Source organism: Equus quagga, chromosome 17 (genome assembly GCF_021613505.1).
Source record: "Equus quagga isolate Etosha38 chromosome 17, UCLA_HA_Equagga_1.0, whole genome shotgun sequence".
Taxonomy (NCBI): Eukaryota; Metazoa; Chordata; class Mammalia; order Perissodactyla; family Equidae; genus Equus; species Equus quagga.
Genome location: NC_060283.1, coordinates 26,593,698 through 26,613,764, shown reverse-complemented (window position 1 = coordinate 26,613,764; position 20,067 = coordinate 26,593,698). Strand labels below are relative to the sequence as shown.

Below are 20,067 nucleotides of genomic sequence, written 5' to 3'. Positions count from 1 at the left end.
CGCGCGGGCCACGCCCCCCCCCGCACACGCCCGCCCCCGTCGACCCGGATCCCCTCCGCCCCATGCCCCCTACACACACTGACCCATACATTCCGGGACGGTTACTTGCCTCGTGGTCACTAGAAAATTGCCCCCGTTTCAAGCTGAAGGGACACCAGTCTGAGTCACTGCTGTGCCCTGAGTGTGTGTGGGGGTAGGGTCAAGAGAGAGCAGGGAGGGGCTTATGCGAGGGGTGGTGGGTCCCTGGTACCCAGCTGTCAGACAGTCCCTCCCTGTTCTTCAGCATCACCATCCAGCCATTTATCTGGGGGTCGTCTTCCCAGAGCTGGACTCTAGAAGGCTCTCCTTTGAAGGGGAAAAGGCCCTGGACTCAGAGTCAGGAGGCCCCAGGTCAAGATCCAGCTGTGCTCTGAAACCTGGGCAAGGCAGGTGGGTGTCTCCTCTCCAGGCCTCAGTTTCCCCATCAGCTACCGTCTGTGCCCCTATTGAGGCAGGGGTGGTGGGGACAGGGTGAAGTGAGCTAGTTCTCAGAAAGTGGGCTCTTTTCCTCTGCCCTGGCCTCCGGGGACTGGGAAGGGATGGAGTCGGTTCTCCCCGTCCCTGGAGCCAGCCCCTCCCTGAGCCTTCCTGGCAGGGCCGTGGGGGTTAAGGGGAGCGCATTGTTCCAACCTCCAACCTCACTCTCATCCCTGTTCCCCACAGGCCTGGGGAAGGCGGCTGCTGAGTTTCATATTTTCCCCTACAGAACTATTCACCACAGAGCCCAAGTCCAAATAAGCAGAAATGCTTGTGTGTGTGTGTGTGTGTGTGTGTGCACATGCTACGCAGACGTGGGCTGGGGCTCCTTCTCACACAGGGAAACACCACCTCTCTGACAGCGCAGGATGTCAGATCCACACCCGTGGACACATTCAGACAGTTCCCTATGCAACCTGGCACAGGTGGTCTTGCACAAACACGCTCTCATGGGCTCACAGAGGCTGACGCTGGCAGGCACTGACACAGACCCACCAAGGACACACTCCTTGGGTGTGACCAGACAGACATAGATTCCCATATGCTCACACGCATACATGCACTCACCCCAGACACGGTCACAGACGTGGTCATGCACACTCTCACACGAACACACACAACATCTCACAACACGGCAGAACTGAATGCTAAGAGTGCCAAGCCACATGTCTGAGTCATGTGACCCCCGTGAGGAAGCTGGGGCTAGGACAGGGAGGGTTAGGACTGGAGGAGGGGGCATCATGGGGATTGAGTATTCCTGTGTGTGTTTGTGCTGGAGAAAGGAAGGGGGAGAGGACGGGGCTGCTTCTATGCAGAGCGGGGTCCCGGGGAGGGTGTGTATTCTCTGCAGCCCTCAGTCCTGTTTGTCTGGCCCTCCAGTTGCCCCTCCTGACACGGCTAACCCTTCCCTGGTTGGACCACAGGTCCCTCAGGAAGGTAGAGAGCTGGCCTGCAGGTTCCGGGCCAGCCCCTGGCATCATCCAACCAGGCGGCCCATGAATGTGGCCCAACCCTGGGGCTGGTGCCAGGTACTGTCTGGGCAGGAGGAAGCGATGGCAGTGAGTACCGCCGCCCAGGGCTGGGATGAGCTGTGACTGGCACCCCTGAGGGCCCAGCAGCCCATGGTCTGGCCCCTGGAGATGTTGGTCCATAGGCAGTGGCCAGGGGATCCCTGTGGGACAGCTCAGGACACTGGAGACTAAGTGGCAGGGCTGGTGCTGGGGCCTCTGGAGCATAAGGGCACCTTCACATCCATTTACTCATCACTCATGCATTTGTTCAGTCTTTACCGAGTACCTACTGTGTGCCCAGCCCTGTGGATACAGAGATGAACAAAACCTGATTCCTTCTAGCAAAAGGCTTTGTGACCAGCGGCGTGACTACCCCATTTATGAAGCTGGTCCAAGGCTTGAACTCTAGAGCATTCTCCACCTTACATCAAGAGGGATCTTCTAACACACATATGACTGTGTGACTCCCCTGCTCAATAACCATTGATGACTCCCTACTGCCCTTAGGATCGTTTCCAAGTTCTTTTCGTCTAGCTTGAAGTGATCCAGCCACGTTGCCTCTATGTCTTGCTGTGTCCAATTCCCATCTGTATCTCTAGAGCCTAGCGTTGGTCCAGTCCATGCTAGGTGCTCAGGTGTTTGCTGACTGACTGACTGACTGAGTGGGTGAATGAAGGAATGTGTCAGTGAGCTAAAGGACTGAGGCCTTTTTTTTGCAGCTGAGCCTCCAGGAATGACCGCCCTGGATTCCGCTCCCATGCCAGCTTGTTCCCGCTCCAGCAGTTTCCATGCACCTGGACTCTTTTTCTCGGCTCCTCCCTAGTGGGGCCCATTGTACCCATTCTCCGGGTTCTTCTTCCCCAAAGCTTTTTTGTTCTGAAGCCCCAGCCAGACCAGCTACTGGGGGACCACAGCCCCCCAGCTCAGCACTGGAGGAGCTGCCCCCAGGCTTAGGCCAGGCCCAAGAGTATAAACAGAGCCCAGTGGCCAACTGGCCGAGCTGCTCTCCCGGCCCCTGGCCAGCTGGAAGGCCCTCCTCGGCTGGAGCCTGCCACCAGGCGCTGGCTGGAGTTCCCTTGGCCTCTTCCCTCTCCTTAGTGCGCTCTGCGTTGTCCTGGCCTGTCTGAGTTGTCCTCAGGTTTTATTTTTGGAAGAAGTTGCTTTCTCTCTCCTTATTTACTCCCTTTCTTCGGGTAAGGAAGGTGTGGGACCCCTGGGCTCGGCTGGGGATCAGGCTGTGACTCCCGCCCCTGGGGTCTGGCCCTCTCTGGGGCTCTAAGGGAGGGGACCTCCAGAGACTCCTGATCCATCCATTGCTTCAAAGCCAGCTGCCTCTGCCCTCCCTCCCCCACCCAGTGTGTGACTAATGCCTGCCCCTGCCCTTCTTGAACAGCCCCACAACAGCCAAAAGAAATCATTACAGTTTGGGAGCCCAGAGGAATTCTGGCATCATTAGGCCCATCCCTGCTTATCTGCAGAGGCAGTGTTGCTCAGTGGTTAGGAGCAAGGCAGGCAGACCCATCTGGTTCTAATGCTGGCTCTGCCCCCTCCTGTGTAGCCTTGGGCAAGTTACTTCACCTCTCTGAGCCTCAGTCTCAGCTAGAATATAAGGGTACTTATATCTACCCCATCAGTTTGCTGGGAGGATTAAATGAGATATTTGTTAAGTGTTTTATGCAACACAGGCATTTGGGGGGTTTCATTAAAGGTAGCTATTAGTATTAGTACAGAAGGAAAACTGAGAGCTCAGGATGGCACAGCTCAAGGTAAGCAGCCATCTCCAGAGTCTTTCCTCTGTCTCTAGCTCCCTTCCAAGGAGGAGGTGGGCGGAGGGGGTGGGGCTGGCATCAGTCCAAAGGAGGAATCTGCTTGAGCTGATGGCACGGGCAAACCCCTGGGTCGTCTGTATCTGCCTCCTCCCACCGTGCCCAGGCCTCCTCTCGGGCAGGGTTTCCTCCACCGCCCCCAGGGGCCTCTTTCCTGCTCATGGAGAGTGAGGAGACCCCAGCACTCAGCCCCAAGTGGACCCCAGGCCAGTGGGACTCTGCGAGGAGGGGCAAGCTGGGTCCTGACATCACAGAGCGGAGAAGCTGGAGCCACAGGCGTGCGGGCCAGCTGGGGCCCTTCCAGCCCGTCCAGATGTCTCAGGAATGTGCTGAGCTGGGAGCTACCTCGCTCCCTCCCTCACCACCCCCAACCCTCATCCCCTCATCTGCTTGCTCAAGCTCTGCCTCTGCCCCACCCCCTCCCCTTCCTCTTTCATCTCTCCCCTGGAGGGCCTCGTGTCCACTTTCCCTCCAGTACCCTCCCCCAGTCCAGCTCCCTCTCAGACCTCTGAACGGGTCATGAGGGCAGGACCCCCTCCCCTTCTGCAGACCCCACAGGCGGGCCATGTGGGGTGAGGGGAGATGGGAGCCTGAGCTAACTGGGAGGGGAGCGCTCTGAGCAGATAGTGCATGCCAGATCCCAAATGTGGAACTGATTTGCAGCCCTGGGAGAGAAAGGGGTGAAGGCTTTGGGGCGGCAGAGGGCAGGGCTGGGCCTCCTCTCTGGGAGGATGATGAAAGGGGCTCCGGGCATCTTGTCCCAGCTGATGGGTGGGAGGGCCAAGGAGGCGACGTGCCAGGCTGGGCTGGGCTCAGAAGGAGGGCTCAGATCTTTCGAGGCCTCTGGGGCCAAGAGGGACATGGTTTACCTTATAGTGGAGGGTCCTGACCTGTAGGAGGGGTCGGGGAACCCTGTTTAGGGTCCTGGGGTTGGACCAGGAGGAAGGACATGGTTCAGGCCGGAGCTCTCAGTCCCAAAGACAGACAGCCTGTCCCTCTGCAAGGGTGGAGGTCTTTGGGCCTCCCCAGGCCAGCCTGGCCCCCAGTGCTAGGGAAGAAAGAGCCAGAAGGGAAGTGGTACTCCTGGCCCAGTGTGAGAGTCACCTCAGGGCATGGGGTGGAAGTCAGAGGAGAGAAGGGACCTGGGGTGGCTGCTGCCTCTGGCTGCTCTGGGGCTCAGGGAAGGCCCACAATTCTGTCTCCCCTGAGGGAGGTCCCTTGTCACCCAGATTCCCCAATGGACTCTAGGCCTCCTAGTGCTGAGATGGCTCAGAGTTGCTGGGACCACCACCTTGTCCAGCTCAGAACTATCATTGGCTCCCTCCTGCCTGCTGAAAAAACTCCAGCTCCTAAGCACAGCGTTCAAGGTCTGTCATAAACTGATCTCAACCTAGCACTCAGCCTGGGGCCCCTCAGCTTTCTTTTCCCTCCAGCCTAGTGTGTGACCACTCCCAGCTCCTCCAACCTGCTGTGAGCCCCAGGGCTGCAGGGCCTTTGCTAGTACCACTTCTTGTGCCTGGAGTGCCTTTGCCCTTTATCTCCTCATTCTAACACCTCTCATCTTTTAAGGCCCAATTCAAATGCCGCTTCCTCCAGGAAGCCCTCCTGGATCACCCAGCTGGAAGAGTTTTCTCCCTCTTGTGCCACCATAGCACTTATAGACTGTTAGGTCACTGGTTAATATCATGCCTTGAACTCTAATTATTCACAATGAGACTCATCTCTCCTTCTGAACTTTAACTTCCTTGAGGGTAGGATCTGGGATAGAGTTCATCCTTGAACCCTGTGCAGGGCCTTACACAGAGCCTACCATACAGTAGGCCTAATAGTAATGATGATAATAAATAATAATAATAATAATAATAGCAGCTAATATTTATGTTCCAGGTACTGTTCTAGCTCCTTCCATCAGCATCTCATTTAAGTTTCAGAAGATAAGGTAGGCACTATTCATAACCCTATTTAATGTTTGAGGAAACTGAGGCACAGAGAAGTTAAGTAGCTTACCCAGCTTCATTCAGTTCACAAGAGGTTGAGCCAGGATTTGAACCCATGCTCTGATGGCAAAGCGTGTGCTCTTAAGCACACCTGACAATACTGGTTGTTGAAGGAATGACTGATTTCCTGCTATCCCATCCCAACACCTGCTACAGGGTCAGAAACAAAATACGTGCCCCCCGTCCATGCACTGGGTCCTCACCTGGCACCCTGGTTTTGCTCATCCCTGGCCATCTGTCTCCTGCTGCCCAGAAAGACAGAGCCTTGAGAAGGGGCCTGGCGTCTCCTGGCTTTACCCAAAGAATCTTCCAGCTCGAGAAAGGTCAGACAGACAGGAAAATAAAATCCCTATGATGAGGGCTCAGCACAGGGGTGGGGAAGGTGGGACGTTCCTCCAAGGGCTGTCCAATGCCGGGGACCTTCCTTTCTGGCAATGACAACAACGATCAGAATAAAAACGGCAGCAACAGCTGTTGTTTACAGATGGCTCACCACGCGCCAGGCCCGTGCGAGGCCCTCTACACAAAGTGTCTAACGGAATCCTCATAAGGACCTATGTTCCATGGTCATCCCCACTTTATGGATGAGGAACACGCTGGGAGAGGGAGGGGCACCTGTCCAGGCTCACACAGATGACAAACAGCAAGAGCCAGGATTTGCTCCCAGGTCTGAGCAGCTAAAGGCGACCACTAATGGCCAGGCCACCGCACCTCAGGTACGGCTCGGCTCCCCAGTGTTTGTCGAGGTATCTGCCACTTGACCTGTGGACTCGCTGCCTGGTCGGGTCAGGTCTGGGAGCAGGCACCAGGTCTCAGGACATTCCTGTTCAGAATCTGCCCACCGTGGAGTGGACTCAGGGCCTACAGCTCCCCTCTTCCCCAAACCCGTGCAGCCTTGAGAGACCAGGACATTTAGAGCTGGGTCTATTTCTTCTGCCGGGAGTGAGTCCCCGGGTGTCCATTCTATTCTATTTTATCATTCATATACATGCCTTCTATGCATTCTTTTACGTGCACAATATAGTTCATAATGGTAAAGGCCATCATGGTAAAGTGAAAGATAGGTTTTAGGTTGAGATTTAGCTTAAGATTCACTCTTTGAATAAGTAAATAAAATCCACTTAAAAAAAAGTACCATCAAAGCTGGAAGTGTCCTTTTGTCCACTATCCATCCACCTACCCATTCATCTATCCATCCATCACCCCTCCCCACTCCTTCCTTCCATCCATCCATCCATCCATCCATTCCCCCCTCCCCACTCCTTCCTTCCATCCATCCATCCATCCCTCCCCACTCATTCCATCCATCCATCCATCATCCCTCCCCACTCCTTCCTTCCATCCATCCATCCATCCATCACCCCTCCCTACTCCTTCCTTCCATCCATCCATCCATCACCTCTCCCCGCTCCTTCCATCCATCCATCCATCCATCCCCCCTCCCCACTCCTTCCTTCCATCCATCCATCCATCCCCCATCCCCACTCCTTCCTTCTATCCATCCATCTATCCAATAAATAAACATTTCTTGACCACTCAGCCGCTATAGCTATAACTACACAATAGACAAAAACAATTCCTGATACTCCCTGAACTCTCAGTCTAGTTCAGTGATGAGGAAACCAAGCCCTAGAAAAGAGAAGTGATCTGCCCAAGGTCACACAGTGAGTTAGGGAGATGAGGTGAGGTCCTTCCAGGCAGAGGGGAACACACGGGCAAAGGCTCAGGCCTGTCTGCCTCCTGAGCAAGTCCTCTCCATTGCTGCTTTCAGACTGCCTCCCGGCTCTCCACAAGGGCCTGAAGAGCCTGCCTGACTCCACTGTTCTTTCATTTTTGGTATTCTTTTGGAAGGGAAAAGGGGACAGCTGCTGCTGTCCAGCTGTTCTGTTGGACCACACAGCCCAGCCCAGATGTGTCAGCCTCTCTGTGATGGGTGAAATGGCTCCTGGGCTAAGAGCCAAGGGCCAAGGAAGCTGCAGTGAGGGCTCTGTTCCCGGAGAGATGGGAGAAAAGGCACGCGGGAGCTGGCCTCAGGAAAGCCCAGTGTTGCTCTGGCTGTCGAGTTGGCCTTATTGAGGATATGGTGTGTCCAGGCCATGGGGATCAGGATCTTTGACCTTCCAAGGAAATCACCTTTGCCCTGTTTTCTCTGATGGTTAGAGTTCTGGGCCATATCTTGCCCCTCCCAGCTTCTCCTGAACCAACACCCCCACCTCTACCTTCTCCCCAATCCTGGTCAAGGGTCTTGTCATATATTCTGACTTCCCCTAGCCTGCTCAAGGGGGTGACACAGTGTTCCAGCCAGAGCAACGCTCATGGTCTTAACTTAACTCCACCCAAATCTTCCTTATCCATCCTGCCCCCTGGAGCGCTGAGACTTCCAGAAGAACAGCCTGTTCTCCAGCATCTGGAGCTGGTTTCTTGAGGGAGGTTCAGGGGCAAGCCAGGTCCCAGAGAGGGATCCTCCTGGAGGCCTCAGTACTAGGACTTGCAGGAGGCACATGGTATGGGGAGGGGAAGACACAAAGCGTGGGATGTCCTTCATCCTCCTGTCTCCTGGCACAGTAGCCAGGCCAGACATAAACAGACCCTCCTGGGGAGTCCTGGGAGCTGCCGAGCGGAGGTCCATGTTGCCAGGCGGGCTGCAGAGCAGCATCCGGAGTGAGTATGAGGGATGCTGCATGGGATGGGATGTGGGCTGTCTCCTCTCACAGGCCAGGCAATGTGCTGGCTCTGCCCCTGTAGCTCTAGGCATCCCCGGTGCCCTAAGGATGGGCGTGGCTGAGGATGAAGGCGGGGCCCCTCTGAGAGGAGATCCCAAACTTTCCTTGCCCTAGAGGGCAAAGTTCAAAGCAGAACAAGAGCAGGAGAGATGGTTCTGTCTCCTCTGTGACTCATTCCACGGGACCACTGCCCAGAGGACAGAGTTAACTGTCCCCTCCTCTCTAAGTCTCAGGGGACAATGATGCCTATAAATGATCCTTGATAAAAGGGACACAGCCCCAATCCTCCCCACTGAAATTTTTTCCAGTAGCTCCTTTGCCAGTAGGGTTGAAGACATGGGAAGGGAGGCTGCAGAGGTCACCTCCTCTGAGAAACCTCTGGTGACCTCCGGCTGGGCTGGATGCTCCTCTTCTCACCATGCTCTGCTTCACCATGGCGCCCCGAAGTGCTGTCACTGTCTACGTCCCTCTCTGAATCTCTCATTCAGCTGCGGGGGGCTGGAGGACCAGGTGTGCCTCCAGCCTTCATCCGGGTAACCCTGGCCCCAGCACAGATGCTCCTTCAGTGCCCAGGTGTTGAAGGACCAGATGTGTGTACTGAAGAATGACCCTCCCCAGCTGGTCCAGGGAAGCCGGAGGGACCTCCCAGCAGATTGGGACACACAGAGCCTTTCTGTGGGATCGAGCATACCCATCACCCTCAGGGCTGGCCAGGCCAGGACCTTGAGAGCCCCAGGGCCCCTTCTGGAATTATCAGTACACTTCTTCAACACGCAGGCCTGTCTTTTTAAAAATATTCTCCCCTTCTCTTGCAAAGATTGCCTGGTCTAAAGTAATTTTCTCTACAAATACAGTAAATCCTTGAAATGGAGCAAAGTTCACCACAATGTGATGGAAACTTGGCTTCTGTCCTGTGCCTGGCAATAAAGGTAGCAAAATAAAGGTGGGCAAAACTCTTATTTCTGTGGGGCTGGTAAAGAAGTGACTGCCTTTAACTCGTGGAATTTTCTCAGTTTGGTTCACTGAATGCAATAAGGTTTCACAGTCTTTACTTTTGTGCCTTCTGTGATGGCACAGACAAACTGAAAAATATTATTTTTCATTGATCCTGCAATAACACAACTCCACATTTTACATGATTGAAAATTTTAGATTCAGCTTATTGCCTTCTGGTGGAGTTTTACTATATTGAGTACTGTTTTGTGCTATACTAGGTTTATGGCAGTGAACAAAACTGACGTGACCTTGCTATCATGGAATTTACTTTCCATGGAGGAAATGGACAATAAACCAATAAATTAACTGCAAACTGGGATAAGGGATAAAGCAATCAAGGGCTGAAGCAGAAAATGACAGGCACTTGGGGTGGTTCAGGAGGCTACTCCAAAGAGGTGACATTTGAACGGAGGCAGATGAGATGGAGAGAACTGGAGGGAAAGCCATCTAGATAGCAAGAACAGCATGTGCAAAGGTCCTGAGGCAGGACTTTGAAAAGACTTAGTTTTCAGCTAGGTAACTGTGGGTCCCAGAGTCCCAGAGCAATCTGAAGGAGAGGAAACTGGGGAAGATGGAAGCCTTAGAGCCTTAATGCTCAAGGGTGAGGCCTAAGCCACAAGTCCAAATCTGGTGTGGGTCAGCTAGCTCTAGACTGCCCTAGCCCGGGGGCTGCAGGGCTGTGCATCACACTATGGGGATAGCTCAAGGCAATGACAACTCATTGGAAACCATGGAGAGCCCCTCCTGAATCTCAGAGACAGTGCGGCTGCAGGGTCCTGATGGCCAGGAGCAGATGAGCTTAAGCACCCTTGTTCCCCCTCCCCAAAAGATGTGGAAGCTGGCCTGGGCCCCCTTTCCTTCATCCAGCCATGGTTGGTTGAGGCCTACTTTGGATGCAGCAGTGAGCAAGACAGATGACCCCCTGCCCTCAAGGAGCTCATAGCCCCAAGGGAGAAGCAAAAACAAAACAAAACTCCACTGTCCCAACAAACTGAGTGTTTTGGAGGAGGAGTGGGTGTCTGGGGAGATCTCCCTTCCCAAATAGGAGGCCTGGGATTTGGGCTGTTCCATTAGTTTTTCTCCATTAGTTTTTTTCTAGCAGATTCTACTCTGAGAACTGAGTGCCTTGGCCCTTGGGTCCTCTTTCCTGTTGGTGAGAATTTAAAGAGAAACACACACACACACACACACACACACACACACACACACATTCCCCTTTTAAGGGCTCTTAAAGGCCCACACACAGACATAGCAACACCCAAACACACATATTTCTCTAATCTCTCTAAATCCCCCAAAAGGGGGGTGGCGGTGGTGATTCTCTGCTTCCTCATTTATCTCGAGGGAAGCCACGCTGGGGGCTGGGGGAGCAGCCCTCAGCCTCAGCCCCATGCCCCCCTTCCCCTGGGCTGTCCCTGGGTCCGGGTCCTCCCCACACCTTGCCTCCCCAGCTGCCCCAGGTAAACGAGTGTGCTGGGCAAACATCCTTGCCACTTCCTGCTGCTCCCCTCTGAGACAACAGACGTCCTCTTCCTCGTCCTCCTCGTCCTCCCCACACCCTCCCTGGCTGGGGCTTCTCTGGAATCCAAAGCCATTTCCCCCTAGAGAAACCAGAGTCAGCCCTTGCCCTTCACCAGAGGAGGGAGGCAAGAGGCACCAGACCCAGTGTCTGTATCCGAGACGCGACCTGTTCTCCCTGCGGCCCTTGATCTCAGTTCTCGGGGCACCAGACACTCTCTCATATCTGCCCAGGGCCCAAAGGATCACAGGGTAGAGGGAGGGGGCTCTAGGGCGGCCCCATCAGGAACGGTGGGAGAGTGGGGAGGGGGAGGGAAGAGCAGCCCCTCTGAGGGGTGTCTCTGAGAATCACACAGACAAGATTGCAAGAGCAGGGAGGTATCTTCACAGAAGAAAAACAAATCCCCTGGCCACCTCCAGGAGCACCTGCCTTCGCTTTGCCAACTCCTCCTCCCATCTCTGTCCCAGCGAATGTTTGTGTCCTTCCTAGTTGTGTTCACGGTGAGCGTACTTTTTGAATTTTGCTTTTTGCCCAGAGCAACAGAACACGCACGTCTTCCATGTGACTAAATGGCCTTCATCTGGATTTTTAGGAATGGGGGATACCCTGCTGTCCACCTTCCAGACTGAGAAGCACACAGACTCCATCCCTTCCCATCCTTAACCCTGGAAACATTTTCCTATCCTTATGCAGGATCAAGAGAGAGTTGTGGGTGGGGTTGGTATGGGGTCCCAGCTGGAAGGCGACTTAGACATCTAAATGGAGGCACCAGAGAAGGTAAGTGACTTGCTCAAGGTCACACAGCAACCCCTAGCTGAGTAGTTCTTACCACCATCCTATCTAGTCTCTGGAGCTAGTTAACTATGGAAACTTACCTGCCAGGCATCGTCCTATGTTCGTCTTTAATTTCCTCACTAAATCTTTACAATAACACCATGGGAAGGTTCTGTGTCTCCATTTCCCAGATGAGTGACTTTGAACTGCCCAGCTGGCTGGCGGCAGAAGTGCCACTAGAATCCAATTTCCTGATTCCCAGCCCAGGAGTTCTTTGTGTCTGCTCTTCGGAATCCTTTCCTCTCCCCCGGCCTCGCCTGGGCCTGAGGGCAGGAGCTGCCCAGCAGGGCTTCCCCCCTCAGGCCCAGTGCTGGATCCCACTGTCTGGTCGTGCCTCCTTTCCTGCGCTGGACCGAGGCCCAGATGAGCAGCTGGGGATGCAGGCTGAATGGAACAGCAGGAAGAGGCTGTCGGCGGCGGCAGAGTTCATTCAGAAGAAAGCCCAGCTCAGAGCGGCTGAGGGCTCCGGGAAGCCCACGGGGGCTCTGCCCACCCCCGTGGCTGCAAAGGCACCAGCTTCAACAGACGCCCCTCCCTCCGACCAGTATCTGTTACCAACTCCAGGAGGGTGGGGATGGAACCCCAGAACCCTGCCACTTTACTCCTAGGATCCGTGCCAGACCATCATAGAAAGACTTGATCCAACCTTTCCCCATTTTACAGACAAAGGGACCGAGGCCCAGGGGGCCAAGGGAGGAGAGCCTGGGGGCCCAGGCTTACAGCAGGAGGCAGAAGCAGAGGCAGGACTAGAACCCAGGCCTCTCCACCAGCATCGCAAGCCCCTCCCCTCCTGGCTTGGCCCGTCATCGGCAGAAGTGTGCTTCCTCTGCCTGGGACCAGGGGCCTTCCTCAGAGAGCAGGGTGACCCGGATGTGCCGCCTAAGGGAGGACTTCAAGATCTGGCACCCCATGCGTCCCTGCCTCAGGTTCCCGTGCTTGGCTTGTTTCCCCGTTAGTCTGGTGGCCTGGGACAGTTTACGTGGAAGTCCAAGATGCCCAGTCCTTTTAGTCTCTAGTGGCTTGGCTTTTGTCTGGCCAAGTTCATCTTAGTCCCAGGAGGTAGAGACCAGCAGGCAGAGACGCCTCTGCCCCCAGGTGATCCCTGGGGGGTGTGTGTGTGACAGAGAGGGAGACTGGAGGTTCATTGCAAGGAGGAGTGGGTTCCCCCCAGGTTCTTCGAGCTGCCTGCATTTCAGCCTGGCAGGCCCTTCTGAACCCAAATATTTTCTCCTGTTACTGAGCCCACGCCCCTCCCCCAGGCAAGGCCTTAGGGCTGAGCCTGAGAGGGAGGGAAGGAGAGAGAGAAGCCACGTTTCCTTAGGGAGGGAGGGGGAGAGAGAGAAGGACAAGTCCAGAGACAGTCACCGCGACACAGGGAGAGAGAGAGAAAGTCGGGGAGACCAGAGGGACAGAGAAACCTAGAGACACAGCCATGGGGAGGAAGGGCTCCCTCCTCCTGAGCGATCACCCTGCGCTGCGCTGAGCAGCTGTCCCTCCCTGGGAGATCTCGGGCCGGACTCCCGGGGGCGGCCGCGTCAGCGCCCCTAAGTTTCCAAGTCTGGCTCGGAACCGGGGTCTGGCTCTGGCCTCCTGGTGGTGGTGGGGGGCGGGGGGGTTCGGGTCTCTGGCCCTCCGTACTCTCCCCTGTGCGCCCCCCAGCGGAGAACCAGCCGCAGAGCCACCGAGGCCTTAAAGGGGGCTCAGGAAAGGGCGCCGCCACTTTGCGCCCAATCTGGTCCTGGAACCGCGGGGTGGGTGGAGGACGACTAGAAGACGTGGGCGGGGGGCAGGACGGGTGTCTCTTTTGAGTTCATATCCGAGGATCGGATGGCCCCGACGCCTCGACGTCCCCTTCCCCTGGAAGGCGGAGGCCAGTGTGTCCACAGACGGAGCCCCCAGGAGGGGTGCCCCCTGGCGCGAGCTCAGAGGCCGCGGTCCGGGTTCGGGTTCTAGGGAGGTGTCGAGGGGTCTAGTCGCCAAATCTCAGAGCTGTAAGCACGTGTCTCTCCAGGGGACCCTACACAGAGCCCCCTCCCTCGCTTCTGCCCAGTGATGTGCGGTCCCGTCCTTCAGGGGGAGCCCAGGCGCGCCGCGGAGAGGGGTCGGAGGGATGCAAGGGGGACGCAGACCCTTCATCTTACCGCATTGTTGAGGAAATCCGACTCGTTCAGATCCCCCAAGTCCAGGAAGCTGGATCCGGGGAACAGCCTGTCGGCCGGGAAGGGCTCCAAGACGGCGTCCATCGCGGCCGCTCCGGAGACCCCTTCGGCGGGGCTTCCCTCACTCCAGGGCGGCGGCGCGCCCGGCCCGGAGCTGCTGCCTGAGCGCTGGCAAGCCGGCGGGGGCAGGTCCGGGGCGAAGCCCCGCGGGAGAGGCGGGCGGAGGCGGCGCGGCCCCGGGTGGGGGGCGCGGGGGCGCGGGGGGCGCGGGGCCTTAGGGCAGCGGCGCGGAGCGGGCTGGGCTCAGGGGCCCCGGGCGCACCGCGGGCATTCAGCCGACTCCTCCTCCTCCTGCTCCTCCCGGGGCGCAGCTGGCTTCCATGGGGAGCCCGGGAGAGGGGCTGAGGGCCTGAGGAGCCCCCCGGACAGGGTGGGAGCCGGGGGCGGGGGAGCCGAGCGCTCCCCCGAGACCGAGTGGCCGCCGCGCGCGCCGCTCTCTCTGCGTCTCCCTCTGCACGGCTTCTGTCACTTTCCTCTGTGAAACCGGGAACCCCGGGCTGGAGAGCCCAGCTGGCCGAGGCGCCACGCCCCCACATCAATATTCACGATAATTTCATATTAATGAGGAGGGGGTGTGGCCCGAGGCATCGCCCCTCCTCTTTTAAAGAGACCGCTGCAAGCTAATCTTCCTTGCCAAGGAACGCTCAAGGAAGGGGCTTGAAGCAACATCGTCCTGGAGCCAATAACTGTGTTCCTGGAACCTCGGCGTCTTGTTAAGGCTTTGGCAGCCTCTCTTCCCATAAGTTCATGAGGGAGCTGAGTTATTTCCAGTCTACCAGCCTTATGCTAGAGCCTGAAGCAAATCTAAAGTCAGGGAGTTCCATCTCATGGGCCCCTCAACAGGTCTCCTGTCAATGGGGAGATTTTCACAGGCCTCCTCCTCCAGGAAGCCTTCCCTGTTCCCCTGGCTGGAGCAGTTAACCACGGCTGTACACTCACGGGACATCGTGTGCTTATCTCCGCGTGGCGCCTAATGCGCTATTGTCATTGTTTGCGCATGAGTCTATGACCCCAGTGGACTCTGAGATCCCTCAGGGCAAGGACTGCACCCAGTTTTCCTGTGTGTGAAGGGGCCTGGTGAACAACAGAGATGGCGGAGGACCTCTCTTCTCATCAAGCATCAAGTCCCCCTAATGGTTTTGAAGGGCGACAAGTTGGAGAACAGCGGCCATGGAGTCCGCCTGAGCCAAGACGCTGGCTGGCTGCATGCCCCATGGTCACCAGACACTCCCAGGCCCCCTGGATCCATTCCCTAAGTGGCCCCGCTCCTGAGCACAGCTTAATCTCTGGAAAGGGCTGATAAACAATTACCAGGCACCTGAACAAATGGAGGTGGTTCAGAAAGGCACTCCCTCCGAGGGCTGGGCACACAGTTTCCTGCCCAGAAGTCATTAATAGGATTAAGTGTGTCCTCTCTCTCTGGGGCTTTTAATTAGCTCAGGAACCAAATGGCCTTTAAGAGGCAGAGATGTCATTGTCGTTAAGCCAGGGATGTCATCGAAATGGCTATCTTGGTGCGGAGGTGGGAGAAGGACACACACACTGAGGCTGAGATGGCAGCTGTGTGCTTGCCTGGGGCTGGCAGGCAGGCACGTGGCTTTTCCTCCATCCCATGACCCAGTTGACATAGTTCTGGAGAATGAAGTTCTGACCCTCCAGGCTGTCACATGACTGTTAGCTCCCGGGCTTCCCGGGGAATTTGCTCCTGAGAAGCTGGGAATACAGCCCATGCTCTGGGGACCAGTTCGCCAGCCATGCAACTTTGAGAAGTTAGGCAGGCCCAAAAAGAAATCAGTTCAGTCTCAAAACAGCGGCAGGTGGAATAAGGGTGCTGAGACCACGAGTGTTTTCCTGCAATGCATCACATCTGGCCAACTGGGGAACGTTCAAACGCTGAGAATGTGGCTGATCCTTTTCCGGGATGGGGCAGTGGTCTCTGGCTGGGGGAACAAGCCAGTCTCTGGTGGGTGAGCTTGCGGCCGCAGGTGTCTGGAGTCCTGGCTCCTGAGCCAGAGTCCCTGCAGGGCCCCAGGAGAAACAAAAGTTCCCCTCGCCTGAGGTTGGCTGGAAATTGTGCCTGTGTTCCTCCCAGGCTGCTCTGTAATTAGAGACACAGGCACCATTTAAGTGATTGGGGAAGATTATACAGTTTTAGATAAATAGGATTAGATTGTCGTCTCTTTCCTGATTCTTACCCAGGTGAACACCCCAGGAAACCAGTGACAATAATCCTGGGGAGACATTCTGGTTCCGGCGCCTCCTGTGGAGTCTGAGAGCACGATCTCCCAAGAGAAATCCTGGGGGGAAGGGATGGGGGGGGGAGGAGAGAGGAGGGGATGGGCGGTGCAGACGCCGGCACGTAGTAGGAGCATGATGATTTTTTTCTGGGGTGCGGGGATGGCAATTCCAGCAAAGGCGAGAATGGCAGGGGACTTACTCGCACGTTCTCCAAGTATTATTGAGCACTGACGTACAGTCCCTAGACCCGCACTGGCGATACAGTGGTGATTAAGAACATTCCAGAGTCCGTGAAGAAAGCACGGGTAACAAAACTTTAAGATGATTTCAGATAGTGATAGGACCGTGAAGGAAATAGAATAGTATGGTACGATTGAGTGGGTAAGGTGGCCTCTCTGAAGAGGTGATGTGTAAGCTGGGAACTGAATTGTGGACGGGAGTCATTGATGGGGCAAAATGGAGGGAAAAGCATTCCAGGCAGAGGGAACAGCATGTAGAAGAGAAAGAGAACGAAAGACTGGGAAGGGCAAGCAGTGACATGGGAGTGAGATGATGACGGGGAACCCCAATGCCCTACACAGACCCGGTACATATGGTCATACTGAGGCTCAAGGCTCCAATCTATTCAAGTACTGGAAAGAACTGTGCCAGTTCAGATGAGAGGGCCCACTGAAGAAAGCCTTCTGGATCAGCGCATCCCTTCTATATGGGCTCGTCAAGATTTTCCGGGGTTGGAAATTAGATGGCTCCCAGGCTCTGAAGTCTGGGTTCTGACCCAACAGGGAGGGTCTGCTGCTCCCTCTGGCCAGTCCCTGGGTCTGCTCCCAGAGCCCTGCTTCCTCAGGCCCCTTCTCTCCATCTGAAGGGGGTGGGGAAGGAGGCCACAATCGGTTCCGTGGACACCCCCAAATACTCCGGGTGAAGAAAAGCGCAGACCGGAGCTCTTCCTGTTAAGGCTTCACAAACATCTGGCTGTTGGTCTCCGGCAGCTGCTCCAACTGCGAAGCGAAATGAATAAAGACATCGCTAGGCAGTGACGCATGGGAGGGAAAGGACAGTGACAGGCTTCCTGCCTGTCCCAGGCACATAAGGTCAGGTGGAGAGAGAGGCTCCTGCTGGGCTGAGCTGTGAGCAGGGATGAGGTGTGTGTGCGAGGGTCGGGGGCTTAGCTGGGGACCGCCGCATTTTGACACCCCTAGGGAGCCACTGCCCTTCTCGGGTCTCAGTTTTCACATCTATAAAATGGGAGAGGTGTTCATGAGCCCTAGGGACCTTCCCAATATGCCCTCACCAGGTTGGGGCCCAGAGGGGAGTGGAGGGCTGGGGTGGGGGGCATTTTCCAGGCTCCTGCCCGGAGCCTCTGGGAGGGTGCAGAGCTGAAAGCTGGGTGTTGACACTCGGCAGGCAGGCCCTGGGTGGTGGTGAGAAGGTCACCCAAAGTAAACCTGTTGTGTTTGCCTGGATTGTAAAGGGAAAAATGCTTTGGCACACACCAACAGGAACTTCTGAGAAACGAAAACATATTCATCCTGGAGATTACTGACTTCCGGGGCGCACATGGGGCTCTCTGTTCTCGGTGGCTCCTAAAATGGGCCGCATGGCTGCTCCCCCGTGCCCCCCGCTGGGGCAGGACCAGGAGTCCCCGGGGGTGGCACCCTGCCAGAAGGGTGGGATGGGCTTCCAAGCCGGCTCTCTCTCTTTCCCATCCCCTCGGCCTGTGGTTCCTTCTCCGCTCCACCCTGAACCATAAAAACACCTGACATTTACTGAGTCCTCGCCTTGTGCCAGGCACTAAACGCCTCACTTATATCACCTCGTTTAATTCTTGGACGGAGCTGGTGAGATAAGTACCACAGTCACTGATTCCGAGATGCTCCTTTGAACATCTCTGAAATCAGAGTCGGTCCTATAATGCATGGTGTGTTATAGTCGAATGGACAGTGCTTTTTCCTTCTTAATGTACATAAAATACTGGTGCATTGGACCACTGATGACATCTTAGATTCCACAAAATGAGATATTACTGTCATCCCCGATCGGCAGATGAGAAAAACGAGGCTCAGAGAGTTTGTATGACTTACCACTCCTTTATTTTACAGGAACCCAGGCCTAGGGCCCCAGGAGGCTGGCCTTAGGTCACCAGCTTCGATGGGGAGAGATAGGACTGCAATCCCGGCCTCCAGGCTCCCTCCCCAGCCAGGGCCCTTTCCACTCACCCCAGATGAACTGGTTTGCTCAGTAGGGAGAGGCAGGAGCCCAGGCAAGCGCCTTCCAGGGCCTTCCTCAGCAGCTAATGACTCACCAGCCACCCTGCCTTGGAGAAGGGCCTTAAAGAAAGATTTTTTCCCCTCTCCAAATTCTCTGAAGACTGAAGTTCCTTAAGGACTATGAAAACACTTGCCTCCCTTCCAGCTCCTTTTCCTGGTAATTATTTTAGCTTCTCTTTCCCTGAATTTCTGCTCTACTGTCCCATCTTGGCCTGGCAGCAGGCCGTTCCCTTGGCACTCTGTCAGCTCCACCCGCTTCCTGCTTTCCTCTCAGTCCTGCTCTGAACTCACTCTTCTTTCTTCTACCTCGAATCACCTGCACCCACTCTGCTTCTAGAGGCCTCTAGAACCCGGGCCACCAGCTCCAACCCCAAAGACACACATTGGGGCACACAGCCCTTCATCCCCCTTAGTCTCCAAGTCTAAAGGAAGGGAGAAAAATCAGTGAACCTGTCTTTCCTCTTGCTTCGGTGAGGCCCCTGCAAGTCCCACCCCAGCTAGGGCTGGCAGAGCTAGAATCGTGGGACTAAGAGGAAGGGCAGGGCCGTGGAAAATCAAAAGCTCCACTCCGCCTATGATCGACTGCACTTGACAAGGCCCCCCCTCGCCAGCACCTCCCCCATGCCTCAGTTTCTCCAACCTCCAAGGCTGGTGGGGCTGAAGTGGCTGGTCACCAGGAAGCAGAGAGGCAGCCTCGGGCATTTAAATCAAAGGCTTTGCTAAAATGCGACCAGGCACAGCTCAGCTCAGTGGGGACTGACAACAGTCAAGGTCAAGCCAGGGCCTCAGATTCTGCCCAGTAAAGTGAGGGTTTTGGACAAGGCGGTCTCTCAAATTCCATCCCACCAGCTCTGAACTGCTATGATTCTGTCTCCCTCTGCCCAGAAGCCAAATGTGGGCCTGGCGTGTGAGGGGCCCGTGTGTTCCCTGGGCACCGACTGGCCAGGAGCCGAGCGTGCAGCCCACGGCAGTACGACGCTGCATGCGCACGCCGCTCAGGAGGATGATTGTGTGTCTGGAGGTGTGGACCGACGCGGGGGGCTTCTCTCCTTCATGCACGTGTGTGAGCCTCTGGAGGAGGAAGCATCAGATCACACCTAGGGGCAGGCCCAGCCCTCTGTGCACACCCCTGCCAGTGCATGCGGCTGCAAATCTGGTTTCCATCTTCTTCCAATAGGCAGCAGGGCTGGGGGAGACTGAGTGGAATATTAATTGTGCTTCTGCACGTGGCTGAGCTCCATGAATGTGGTGGTCGGAGGGAGCAGCCTGAAGCTATGTGGGGAATGAGGGGGGATCTGCAAGGGTGGGGTTCCCTGGGGTTTATAGGCCTGCTTGGGAGGAGCTGAGACCCAAAAGGGTGGGTGGCAGGGGAAGGAGAGAGCTTCTGAGACAGAGGATCTGGGGACAGAAGAGAAGAATCCAGCTAGGTTTAGGGCTATTCGGGGTTTGCCTAACTTAGAGGCACACAGTCGGTGATCAATAAGTCTGCTGAATGATTGAAGAGCTGACCACGCGCATGCACAAAGATCTCAGAGATGACTTACCCGGGAGAAGAGAGAAGATCGCAGGACGAAGGAAGGAAGTGGGCACATATTAAGCACCTGCCATATGCTGGCCACTCTGAGACTCATCATCAGGCACTTTATTTCATTTCAAACACACAAAGGCCCTAGGAGATATTTTCGCCCTCCCTGCACATACCTCCCCCCTCCCAAACTTGCCCCTTTTATAAGGTCCGGACAAGAAATTTTTCTTTGACTTCTGAGCTGCTTTCTGGCTGCTTCTGAGTGGCAAGTCTATTTTTAATCTAATGGACACTCTGGGTTTTTAGCTCGTTGTGTTTCCTTCCTTGCTTGGGCTGCCAGGAAGCTCAGAGATGAACATGCTGGGGCCCATCTCTTGCCACAGGATCTCATGGGGGT

General features: G+C 55.8%; 1 protein-coding gene across 1 annotated transcript in view; it reads right to left on the bottom strand.

Moving 5' to 3' along the window:
- The window catches only part of CREB3L1 (cAMP responsive element binding protein 3 like 1), a 34,556-nt gene extending 20,406 nt beyond the window's left edge, over positions 1 to 14,150 (bottom strand). Inside the window, exon 1 of the mRNA XM_046644505.1 lies at positions 13,563 to 14,150. Within this exon, the coding sequence (XP_046500461.1) occupies positions 13,563 to 13,664 (102 nt within the window). The 5' untranslated portion in view covers positions 13,665 to 14,150. The remainder of the gene's footprint in view (positions 1 to 13,562) is intronic.
- Positions 14,151 to 20,067: the final 5,917 nt, after the last annotated feature.